This window comes from Carassius carassius, chromosome 45 (assembly GCF_963082965.1).
Source record: "Carassius carassius chromosome 45, fCarCar2.1, whole genome shotgun sequence".
In the NCBI taxonomy this organism is placed as follows: Eukaryota; Metazoa; Chordata; class Actinopteri; order Cypriniformes; family Cyprinidae; genus Carassius; species Carassius carassius.
In genome coordinates this window covers 6,748,325-6,761,542 of record NC_081799.1, presented here as the reverse complement: position 1 = coordinate 6,761,542, position 13,218 = coordinate 6,748,325, and the positions used below count along the sequence as shown (strand labels likewise).

At 42.4% G+C, this 13,218-nt stretch overlaps 1 protein-coding gene across 1 annotated transcript; it reads left to right on the top strand.

Annotated features, from left to right (window-relative positions):
- Positions 1–415: 415 nt before the first annotated feature.
- LOC132127148 (prostaglandin-H2 D-isomerase-like) lies at positions 416–13,212 on the top strand. Its single transcript, XM_059538813.1, has 7 exons — positions 416–583; positions 1,156–1,295; positions 2,178–2,254; positions 2,338–2,448; positions 2,553–2,654; positions 12,932–12,966; positions 13,062–13,212. Exons 1-6 carry the CDS (start codon positions 488–490, stop codon positions 12,964–12,966), a joined length of 561 nt encoding a protein of 186 aa, XP_059394796.1. The 5' UTR covers positions 416–487; the 3' UTR covers positions 13,062–13,212.
- The last annotated feature ends 6 nt before the right edge of the window (positions 13,213–13,218 follow it).

Sequence of the window (13,218 nt, the reverse complement as noted above, 5' to 3'; positions counted from 1 at the left end):
ATGCACTTTTATTTAGTCTATTTCTGTTCAGTACTCAGGAACAACATGCAGAGGCAGATGAGAGAAGGGAAACTATGAGTGAGCCGGCGGTTTGTGTGTGTGTGTGTGTGTGTGTGTGTTGATGTAGAGAGAGATGTGTGAGGTGTGCTGCGTCACACTGAAGTCCTCTTGTCTCAAAGACTAGCTGTAAATCATGCTTTTTTGAAAAAGTTTCATCCAAGAATCAATATTAATAAAAAATATATTAATTCTCTGTAGTTGCTCCTGTTCGTTTACTTTATTGTGTCTAAAATAGAAACGTTTATGATTTTGTGGGATGGAAATTGTAATACTTGTAAGCTTCAAACATGGTACCTTCAATGAATGGTCTCTCTGTTGGATGTGTGTTCTTGCGTGTGATTGGCCGGATTGGTGAGGGGGAGGAGCTATTGTGGCTGGCAGACCCAGAACAGTCCACAGTCCTTGGCTGAGTTCCTACAACGTCACCATGAAGAAGATCGCCTTGGTGAGCATCTCTTTGCTGATGCTTCTGACTGACATCCACGCCAGCGTCCAACCGCAGAAAAACTTTGACCTTCAGAGGGTGAGAAGAATGTGTGCTTTAAATGATGTTTTAAACACTGAAGCTTCATGAAATGATTTTAGGTGCTTTTTTTCTGTAGGATTGTACAGTAGATCTTTCCATTTTGGACTAGTAGCAATTTCCAAACAGCAGTTTGACAAGTGGGTCTTTGTTGAGTTCAGTCTGGTGTTGTGTGATATTTAAACAGCTGAATAATGTTTGTTTAGGGAGGTTTTTCTTGTCTAGGGCTGAAATACATAGAAATAGTCATGTTGATTGGGTGAATGCTCTACAGGGCTGTTTGAGGGGACAGCGATCGCATTAACTTCATAGACAGTGAAGAGAAACACAGCTCAGGGCAAAGGTCAGCGCTCAGTGTTACAACAAGGACCGAGTGATTTCTAACAAGCTCTCAAGGCATCTTCATGAAGTTTTATGGAAAAAAAATAAAAAAATTTAAGGGAAGACAAAATGATTGGACAGGATATTTTTGGCTGAATTCTCTGTTGTTTTTCTAAGACGTCCTTGTCTAATTGTGCTTATTCTCTGAAGATGGGATATCTGTGTGCTGTGAGCTGGATGTGTTTGTTCAGTTTGCAGGGAGGTGGTACCGGGTCGCTATGGCCTATGATTCTCCAGGATTTGTGCGGCACAGAAGCAGACTCACCATCTCGATGGGAACAGTGGAGCCCAAGGAGAACGGGAACGTCAACATGACCATGTGGAGTTTAGGGTGAAGGACACCTTTTTCATCTAGGCTTTGTTTTTTAGAGGAAAAATATTTGTATACAATACCGTAAAACTTCATATAATATAATACTATTGCACAAGTTCTTTTAAATACAAGCTGAGAGCTGTATATATATTTAGAACAACAGCACTTTGAACTCTGTTAATACTGAGAAACATATTTAAGAAATTTATTTTGTTTTCATTTTACTTCATAATGAAGTTAGAATAGTACCAAAAATATTATTATTGTCATCTTAAAATTGTAATATATATTACATTATATTCACACACTGTGTGATGATTCTTGTCAACTGTTTTCCTTAAAACAGTTAAGAATAGTTTCTAAAATAACTGTATTATTATATTATATTATTGTAAGAATAAATTGTATATTCTTACTTTCGAAATCACAAATATAATTTCTGGTTCAGGTTAATATATTATATTATATTATATTATATTATATTATATTATATTATATTATATTATATTATATTATATTATATTTAGTGCTGTCAAACGATTAATCGCATCCAAAATAAAAGTTTTTGTTTACATAATATATGTGTGTGTTCTGTGTATATTTATGCATATATTTATGCATGCATGTATATATTTTGGAAAATATAAAATAAATATGTTTATATATAATATACATTATATGAATATAAATATATTCATGTAAATACATGTACATATTTTCTAAATATATACTGTATGTGGTTATATTTATATATACGTAATAAATATACACAGAACACACACATATATTAGGTAAACAAAAACTCTTATTTTTTATGTGATTAATCGCGATTAATCGTTTAACAGCACAAGTGTATGATGTTATATTCATTGATCTCCTGTCTCCTGTGATCAAATGTAGTTCCTCTGGCTGTCATTCTAAGGTCTACATTTATAAGAAGACGTCTGTGCCCGGCGTCTTCACCTACTACAGCACTCGTGAGTCACCGTATAAGACAAGTATGACTGATCAGACCCTGAGAAAACGATACTACCGTTCAGTTTTTTACTGTAATATAAAGGTCACCGAAGGGTGAAGGATGTTACTGTGGTGGAGACGAACTACACAGAGTACGCCCTGGTCCTCAAACACAAGAAGTTTAACAAGGAGTTCACACAAGTGGCCCTTTATGGTGAGTCTGCTATAAACAACCATAATCAACCAAAGCTTTTTGGGAGGGCGTTCTTGTTACTCTGACTTTGTAAATTGTTCTCAGTGCCTGTAATTTCACTGTAGGTCGTACTAAAAAGTTGAGGGCGGATGTGATGGAGAAGTTCAGAGCATATGCCACAGCTCAAGGATTCCCTAAAGACTCCATACTGACTCCACCAGCTGCTGGTAAACCTCTCGAATCACTCACACACGCAAGTTTGACTTCATCTGGACAATTAAAGGAGCATTTCACCCCAAAATGAAAATGTGTATTCACTGACTAACCCTCATGTCGTTCCAAACCTGTTTTGAGTTTCTCTATTCTGTTAAACACATAAGAAGATATTTTGAAGAAAGTTGTTAACCAAATAGTTGACAGTAGCTGTGCCGTCCTCGATATGTTAACTTAATATCCTGACGGCCAGCTAAACTTTTTCCCCACACCAAGACTCTGAAGATTAATTCTTAGTTCCACAGGTTTATTGGAGTTAAGGAAAATAGTGAAACTGCAACACACAAAAGAGCAATGACAAATAACACATGAATAAAGGCTAATTTGCACAATTACAGTTGCATTTTTGTTTATAGGGAAGTCGTGGCCTAATGGTTAGAGAGTCGGACTCCCAATCGAAAGGTTGTGAGTTCGAGTCCCGGGCTGGCAGGAATTGTGGGTGGGGGGAGTGCATGTACAGTTCTCTCTCCACCCTCAATACCATGACTTAGGTGCCCTTGAGCAAGGCATCGAACCCCAAACTGCTCCCCGGGCGCCGCAGCATAAATGGCTGCCCACTGCTCCGGGTGTGTGCTCACAGTGTGTGTGTGTGTGTTCACTGCTCTGTGTGTGTGCACTTTGGATGGGTTAAACGCAGAGCACAAATTCTGAGTATGGGTCACCATACTTGGCTGAATGTCACTTCACTCACTTCACTTTTTATACTCATTTTAACACTAATAAAGAAATACATGTGAACTACATTCTGGTCATTATAGCACCTTTACCGTGCAGCTTGTAACAAATGAACACGTGAGAGCTAGCATATGCATAGCCGACGTGAGTTCAAACCATCGGCAGATTACACTCTACAAACTTACAATTATTGTCAAAAATAACGAATAATACTTCCAGAATAATCTCACAAAACAAAGTATACATACCGACGATGCTACGTCAGACATGAGAAGTAGACAGATGCGATTGAAGCACCATGAAAATAAACTCGAGCAAACCGCTGAAAAGCGCATGAAGTGCGTGAGTATTTTCTTCCCCACTACGGATCGCGTAATAGGACATTTAGCACAGCGCGATCTTAAAGTGACCATGACCTAAATACAAACACATATGAAATGCATATTCCTGGAACACATTAGAACTCTGAAATGCTGACTAAAAGTAAAGCATGTTAATGTAACTTTAAACTTAATGCTTATTTAAGTTTTCTTACTCATAACAAAACACTCCCCGCCTGACGTGGAGACACGTCACCCCACAGTCCATGCACAGTCCATTTACTGTGCGTCTGGAGGTAGAAGGAGAACTATTTCATTGACTGGCCTGAGAAAGAGGCTAGTCCCGCCTGGTTTGATGATCTTCACCTCAACCTGGCGCACTTTCCCATCTTTACTAGGGAAGGCCTGTGTAATCAGTCCAAGAGGCCATTCATTCCTAGGTGCTTGACTGTTCTTAAGGAGAACAACGCTTCCAGACTGACTGTTTGGCTGAGTGGACTGCCATTTTTTGCGGGCCTGCAGTGTTGGGAGGAATTGTTTCCTCCAGCGGTCCCAGAAGGTGTTGGACAGGTGCTGAACCTGCCGCCACTGGGACTTGTAGAGGTCTGCCACTCCAAACTCACCAGCAGGAGCAGGCACAATGTTCGTCTTTTGTGTGAGAAGAGCAGCTGGTGTAAGTATGAACAAGTCATCAGGGTCCATAGTCACTGGAACAAGTGGCCTGGCGTTGATGATCGCTGCAACTTCTGCCATGAAAGTCACCAGCACTTCGTGGGTGAGCTTGTCTTTCAGCTGGACGAACATTGCGTTCAGAATCCTCCTAGCCAGCCCTATCATTCTCTCCCATGATCCACCCCAATGGGATGCATGTGGGGGATTAAAGGACCATATGCAACCCTTGTCTGAGAGGTAAGTCTTTACAGCAGTGCTGTCAATGTTTGAGGCTATCTTCAGTTCCTTACAGGCACCAATGAAGTTTGTGCCACGGTCGGAACGAATGTATTTGACCGGCCCACGTATTGAAAGGAAGCGCCGTAGCGCATTGATGAAGCTAGAAGTGTCGAGGGATTCTATGACTTCAATGTGCACAGCTCTTATGCTCATGCACGTAAAGATCACTGCCCACCTTTTACTTTGAGCGAAGCCGCCTCTGGTCTTGCGTGAGGAGACGTTCCATGGGCCGAACACATCAAGACCCACGCTAGAGAACGGAGGATCTGTTGAGAGACGATCGGCTGGCAGCAGAGCTGTAGTCAAGACCACCTTTGTCAAGTCCAAGACAAGTCCAAGACCAGGACTAGTCGAGTCCAAGTCAAGACCGAGTCCAAAGAGGTTCGAGTCCAAGACAAGACAGAGTCCAAAAAAGTTCGAGTCAGAGTCAAGACCGAGTCCAGGACAGGAAAAAAAAAGTCTTATGCATGACATTATCAAGACTTCGGGTTATTATTTGTTGATCTAAAAGCAAAAACAGTGTCACAACACCCAGAATTTTTAAGTATAGACATTCCCCTTGATATCATATAATCTATTAATCTAAAGAAAACAGAATGATGATATATAGTGATACCTCATAATAGCAGTGTTAGAACTGATATACAAATACCAACCCACTTCTGTTACCAATGCTAGGTACTAGTACTGAGCATTTAAGCAACTAAATTACAATATCGCTTCACTGCAGATGTACAGTAGTGTAGAAAAGAAGTGACCAGTATTACAGAGGGGGTACACTCCGTAATACTGGTCACTTCTTTTCTACACTACTGTACATCTGCAGTGAAGCTATATTGTGGTTGGTGTATATATATATATATATATATATATATATATATATATATATATATATATATTGGTTCCCTGAAAAAAATATTGTATTGTATTATATTGTTATTTGGACGTGGGTTAATAGGAAAGACATTGTATTTTCAGAAAACATTCAAGTTTGGTTGTAGAACAACAATGAACACAGTGTAATTTAACATATGTTATTTTTATTTGAGGACTAACTGCAAAATTTTAAAATAAATTCATCAGGTGTTTCAGAAATTCATAAGAATAATTTTTTCACAGTAAACTTAACAGTACAAGCATTTGTACAACGGTGTATTCTTCAAAAGCTTTTTTAACATGAACTATAACAAGAAAAACAAGAAAAATCTGAGTAAATTATCAACTTTTACAGTGTAGCATTCTGTCTGCAGGTGAGGTAAGTAAAACTATTCAGTTTTACAAAAGTGTTTTGTTACACTTGAGAAATATAAGGGAGAAGAGCATATTATTAATTTATGTCCAAGAACATTACCTTTATCTTCTGCTATGTTAACAGATGTTAACATAGCAGAAGACGTTAACATGTTATGCTATGTTAGCCAATGTTAACGTTAACACATAGTCAAGGATTAGCAGCTCCAGCTCTGCAGTTAACTTACCGCGATGTATGATTCCTCTGCAGGTGTCTGACGAAGTTTGACGTTGTCCCACAGGTTTCCGAAATTGTTGCTTTGCAGAATTTGCAGTCTGCTCTGTGTTTCTTTTTAAGTGCAGCGCTGAGAAATTCCTGGTGATTTCTATAAGCAAATTTAATGATGGCAGAATTGGTGGACATTCTCGTTTGTGTGTGAATCAATGAAAATGAACGTTAGCAAGGCACGCGCACGCAGATGCAGAGCGTACCGTGCGAAGATAATCTAGTGTGTGATTGGTTATTAGTTTTTTTGTTTTGTTTTTTTTTGTTTTTGTGATTGGTTATTGGTAGTGATGGGTCGTTCGGGCGGATGATGTGACGAAAAATAATATTTTAATTAAATTCGGACGGGTGAAATGGAAAAATGAAAATGAAAAAAGTTTAAAATGTGTGCTTACTGGGAACATAATAAAGACACCTGGACTCGGTCGAGACCAAAACCATATTTGGCAAGACCAGTGGCCGAGACCGAGACAAGTCCGAGTCCGAATGACAGCGAGTCCGAGACAAGTCCGAGACCATAAAAAAACGGTCTCGAGACCGGACTCGAGTCCAAGACCGGACTCGAGTACTACAGCCCTGGCTGGCAGGTTAGCCATTTTCTGGATGCTGAGTGGAGCTCTGAGCCTTCTGCATGTTATGCATTGGTGGATGATGCTGCTTACTCTTTTCTTCCCTCCGACTATCCAAAAGCCAGCTGAACGGCCCCCTCAGTAAAGTGACGGCCTTGATGATGAATTTGCTCGTGGTGGTGTCTGATGAGCAAAGTGGCGATGTGATGCTGGCCAGGAATAATCAGGGGAGTCTTTTCACTCTGATTGAGACTTGAATGATGAAGACAGCCTCCAACTCTGAGAAGACCGTGTGCGTCAATGAACGAGTCCAGATTTCTGAGAGGGCTTGTTTTTGGCATCCTTTCCTGTTTTAAAATGCACTTTATCTCTTGGCTGTAGACTTCCTGTTGAACTGCTTGGATGATTACAGTTGACGCTTTCTCTAATTCCTCAACTGTGAATTCAGCTTTGCAGTAATGCCAGCCCTTGCATGCTCTGTTCTCTCTGTGAGCTGTCTTGAAATGACAGGCTATGTGAACGAGGCGAGTGACTGCACGAGTTAATGACTTCCAGGTAGAGAACTTAGCAAAGCGTTGTGAATTCAGTTGCTTGTTTGAGGCTGTAGTGCTTAAGATGGATGCCAGAGGGCGGATGTCTGGGTCTGTGCTTGGGTCAACAAGGTCATAAGTGCATGCAGAAATGCTGGGCCCCGGCTTAGAGAGAAATTTTGGCCCACTCAGCCAGCTGGTGTGTTTCAGTTGGCCAGCAGGGGCGGAACGCGTTGCGTGATCTGCAGGGTTCAGGTCTGTTGGCACGTAGTGCCACTGGTCTGGTCGGCAGGATCTTCGGATGCGTAACACCCGGTTGCTGACATAGACATAAAAGCGCCTGGTCTCATTGCAAATATAGCCCAAGACTACTTTACTGTCTGAGTAGTAGGTTACGGCATCAAGCTGTAGGTCTAGTTCTGCTGAGACCAGATCTGCTAACTCAACAGCAAGCACTGCTGCGCAGAGTTCAAGTCTTGGCACTGTGTGTTCAGGGCAGGGGGCCAGCTTGGCTTTGCCCATTACAAATCCAATCTGGTTGTTGCCATTACTGTCTGTCACTTTCAGGTAGCACACAGCACCGATAGCTTTGACTGATGCACCACAGAACACACACAGTTCTCTTCTTACCGCTGCTGACGGTGAGGTTTCCGTGTAGCGCCTTGGGATGGAAAGCTCAGCGAGCTCAGACAGAGAGGCTTTCCATGACGTCCAGGCATCTTCCATGGCTGGAGATAAGGGCGCATCCCAGTCACCGTTCTCCACCGTGAGCTCTCGCAGGATAGCCTTGCCTTGGATTGTGACCGGCGCAACGAATCCAAGTGGGTCGTAGAGGCTATTGATCGTGGATAAGATACCCCGCCGGGTGTAGGGCTTGGTCTCACTGGAGACATTAAAAAGGAAACAGTCTGTCTTGAGATTCCAGTCAAGCCCGAGGCTGCGCTGCAACGGCAGCGCGTCTGTGTCGAGGTCAAGGTCTTTGAGGTCACTCGCATGGTCACTGGATGGGAAGGCGTCCATGACCTCTTTGTTGTTCGCTGCAATCTTGTGAAGTCTCAGATTCGACTTGGAGAGCACATCCTGTGTCCTTTTTAACAGGCTGATAGCAGCTTGAACTGTGGGCAGGGACTTCAACCCATCAACGACATAGAAGTCATGCAACACGAAGTGCTTCACATCTGGGTCGACGTGGAACTCGTTGCCTTGAACAGACTTGTGTAGACCGTGAATAGCCACTGCAGGTGAAGGGCTATTGCCGAAGACGTGGACGTTCATCCGGTAATCCACAATGGCTTTGGAGAGGTCATTGTCCTGGAACCAGAGAAAGCGTAAGAAGTCACAGTCTTTCTCTCTTACCCGGAAGCAATAGAACATCTGTTCTATGTCGGCTGTGACGGCGATGGCCTCTCTTCTGAACCGAATCAGCACTCCCAGTAGTGTGTTATTCAGGTCAGGACCCGTTAACAGCACGTTGTTGAGTGCTACGCCATTGTATTGGGCACTGGAATCGAATACCACACGGATTTTCTTAGGTTTTTACGGATGATACACCCCGAACGTTGGCAAGTACCACCTTTCTTCATCTGAACTGAGAGGGGGGGCTAACTCTGCATGACCGTTCTGAAACATGTTGCCCATGAAGGCGAGAAAGTGGTCTCTCATCTCAGGCTTTTTCTCAAAGTTACACTTGAGAGACATGAGACGCCTCAGCGCATGTGGCCTGTTGTCTGGGAGCCGTGGGCGTGGGCTCTTGAATGGTAATGGCGCCACCCAACTGTTGTTTGGGTCCTTTTGTAGTCCTTCATCCATTATCTCCATGAACATTGTATCTTGAATGGAAGGAGCCACCTGGTTGTCATCCCTGGTCCGCCTGAACACTGTGCATCCAAGGTGGTCGGTTTCACAGATAGGCTGGTCCTCAGGATACGCTGGAGGCTCACTGGTGGCCTGGGTGTTGCTGAACCTCTCCTTCACATGGAACACGTTGGGGCACGCATCAAAGAGAGTGGGCCGTTGCAGCTCTGTGGTGTTCGTATGGAACGTGCCAATTGTCAGTGGCCTGTGAACATTACCTAGGCACACATTTCCAACAATGACCCACCCCAGGTCTAACTTCTGAGCGTAAGGCAGGTTGTGAGGGCCATTCACCTGTTTGCGGACTTTATGCACTCTGATAATGTCTCGTCCTAAGAGAAGCATAATGGGGGCTTGTGGGTCAATGTCTGGGATGAAGTGTGCCACTGACCTTAGATGAGCATGATGAAGAGCTACTTCGGGGGTTGGAATCTCCTCTCTGTTGTTCGGTATATCGTTACATTCAATGAGGCTTGGCAACGAGACGCGAACAGTTCCATCCAAAGATTCCACTTCATAGCCACTGGCCCTTCTGACTGCTGATGATTCAACTCCGGCACATGTTCTCAGTGTGTAAGGAGCGCTTAGACTTTGGTCATTGAACACATCGAAGAACTGTGAGCGAACCAGTGACCTGTTGCTCTGCTCGTCCATGATCGCATACAGTTTCATAGCTTTTTCTCTGTGACCAGCTGGGAACACTTTGACGAGGCATATTTTCGAGCAAGAGCGGTCTGTGAGTTCCCCTCCGCAGACTTTCGTGCATTTGTTGGTGACCTGAGACTGCAGTGAAGCTTCATCCTCCTCCCCGCCGTGCTCAGCAGTAGGACCAGCCCTCTGCTGCCAGGGTGCAGCTCCAGGGTGAAGCGCTGTGTTGTGCCTGTCGCTCTTACATTCAAAACACCAGACATTGACTTTGCAGTTCTTTGCTATGTGAGACGAGGAAGAAAGACATTTAAAGCACACATTGTTTTCTTTGAGGAGTGTTTTGCGCTCGTCAATGGGCTTCTCTCTGAACGCCCGGCACTTACGGAGAGGGTGTGGCTTTTTATGCAACAGACACAGTTTGTTGCCTTCGTCGGATTTTGTTGGAGGCTCACCCGTGTCAGATGTGGCTCTGGGTGACACCTCTGTCTTGTGGACGGAGACTTCCCGCTGTCTGTTGGGCTTCCACGCTGTCTTCTCTGTCCTGGGGGCCATGTCTGTGTTGCCGATGAGGCTGAAGCTTGGGTCATTTGCGATGCGAGCCTGCTCGCTGACAAAATTCCTTGCCTTTGCTGCTTCGGCTCTCGCTCTTGCTCTGACTGCTGCAGACCCCGCTGACGATGAACTGGATCTCACTGAACAACATACTTGCGAGCGTGTTCTTAACGATGCACTGTATGGGTTCTCCTGTGTTGCTGTATTTTCATGCAAACTCTCCTCTCTAGCCTGTTGCTCGGTGGCGCGCGCTGCTCTAGTAGCACTTGGCTGTAGAGTATGGTCCTTTGATCGTCCACTGGATGAGTGTGACGACGACATGTCGGCTAGCTTCCAACCTGCTCTGCTTTATCTCGCTTGCTTGATAGCCGTCGTTTCACTGTGCCGTCCTCGATATGTTAACTTAATATCCTGATGGCCAGCTAAACTTTTTCCCCACACCAAGACTCTGAAGATTAATTCTTAGTTCCACAAGTTTATTGGAGTTAAGGAAAATAGTGAAACTGCAACACACAAAAGAGCAATGACAAATAACACATGAATAAAGGCTAATTTGCACAATTACAGTTGCATTTTTGTTTGTACTCATTTTAACACTAATAAAGAAATACATGTGAACTACATTCTGGTCATTATAGCACCTTTACCGTGCAGCTTGTAACAAATGAACACGTGAGAGCTAGCATATGCATAGCCGACGTGAGTTCAAACCATCGGCAGATTACACTCTACAAACTTACAATTATTGTCAAAAATAACGAATAATACTTCCAGAATAATCTCACAAAACAAAGTATACATAACGACGATGCTACGTCAGACATGAGAAGTAGACAGATGCGATTGAAGCACCATGAAAATAAACTCGAGCAAACCGCTGAAAAGCGCATGAAGTGCGTGAGTATTTTCTTCCCCACTACGGATCGCGTAATAGGACATTTAGCACAGCGCGATCTTAAAGTGACCATGACCTAAATACAAACACATACGAAATGCATATTCCTGGAACACATTAGAACTCTGAAATGCTGACTAAAAGTAAAGCATGTTAATGTAACTTTAAACTTAATGCTTATTTAAGTTTTCTTACTCATAACAAAACAGTAGCCATTGACTTCCATAGTGTGAAAAAAAATGATCTGGGGATTAATATCAATGGATCCTGTCAGCTTCTTGGTTACTTACATACTTACATATTTATATATATAATATAAATCAAGTGTTTTGGAAGTGATTAATAGCGAATAATCGATTTTACAGCCCTACTCATACAGGTCTGTAACAACACGAGTTATGTTGTATTCAAATAGGAATGACTCATGTTTATAGATGAAGTGATTGTTGATTACTCTGATAGGACACCTGAGGAGAAGATTTTAATCATTTGATATGTTTAGTTTGATATCTAACTCAATCAGTGCATCCGAAATCACTAAATTATGGCCTCATGGGATAATAAAGTGTCCATCGAATGCACACTTCAGAATCCAGGCAGAAGTAGGATTACTTTTAATCCGATTACTTTTCACTGTTTTTTAAAATTCTCTGAATTCAGACATGCTACTCTTTTGGTCACTGTTTTCAGCAGTCTTATATAGTACAGGGAAGTATTCAATTCGGATGCAGTTGTAGCAGGGTAAGGTATTAGCCCAGATATGATTGGTTGACGTCATGCCAGCCTGGGAACCTATCAGTGTTCCTACTCCTTCGTCATTGGTTAAAATGGTTTAAATCCAATGAACCTATCAGTGTTGGGATTGATCCTATTAAAAAGGGAATGGTTTGATTACTCAAGATGCATCATCCTGGGTACTAGATCATTGTGGAAAGTCATGGACAAAGGATAGGGTTTGTTGCATCTCCCTGTTGGTGTCGCAAGTAGGCCTTTTTCAGGTTAGTTTCCCAATTCTGAGAAAAGGATTTGCTTTGTATAAAGGGGTTTTATTGTTGTCTTTTGTTCATCAGCATGCTAGCAGCCGTGGTCTCGTGTGGTAAGCAACCATGCGTTTTGCTACATTGGAATTCTCTCTCAGTATGTATGATGGGAGGGTGTCATGTGTTTTATGAGTGTAATGTAGGTCATCTTTGTGTTATGTTCACCAGGTGTAACTACACCTCCAGGGGTTTCCAGTACCTTGGTTGAAGACGAATGTACATCAGTATGACTGCACTGCTGCTTTGTTTTTAATGTTTGTTGTGTAACCGTTTAACTGTTGTGATATGAATGTCTTAGTTTATACCAGTTAATTATGTGATTTATGAGTAGGAACTTTTAAAGCGGGGTTTTATACTTCCAGTGTGTCCACTTGGGGTAGTGTGGTGTTTGGCCAATTGTATTGCTTTCACGTCCCGGTATATTCCGGGTGGTCTAGTCGATGTATATCCACTTGTGCTGGGTCCCCTCCCCTACCTGACCACCTCTTGCCACACAGTCAATGACATTCAGTCGTATTTTTAGGTCTGGCTGAAGTACTTTTTTTAAAGACTATACAAGGTTGGACACCAATAACTGCTTAAGATTTATCTTTTGTTCACAGTCCATTTAAATGTTTATTTATTGTCTAAAATAGTTGTATTGTCTGCAAAATTCTCACAAAATTTCTCGTTTTTGTTTAGTCTTTTTAGAAAACTGTCCTCCTTCAGGAAGTTAGGTAAGCGGGAGCTTCATATCTAGTTTGTCAATCCTTTTGTGACACTACTAGAAGCTTTGAATATTGTTTTTTACTTGTTTTTGTGTCTCTTTCAGTTCCCAATCCCATTTAGAGCTGGAGGAAACACATCATTAATGTGCCAGAATGATGTCTCTTTGTGACAGTTTGTAATATTGTAACTTGATGTCATTGTCATTTGCTGTGCTTAGTTGTTATATTTATAATAAAACACTGAATCTAGGTATGTATCAT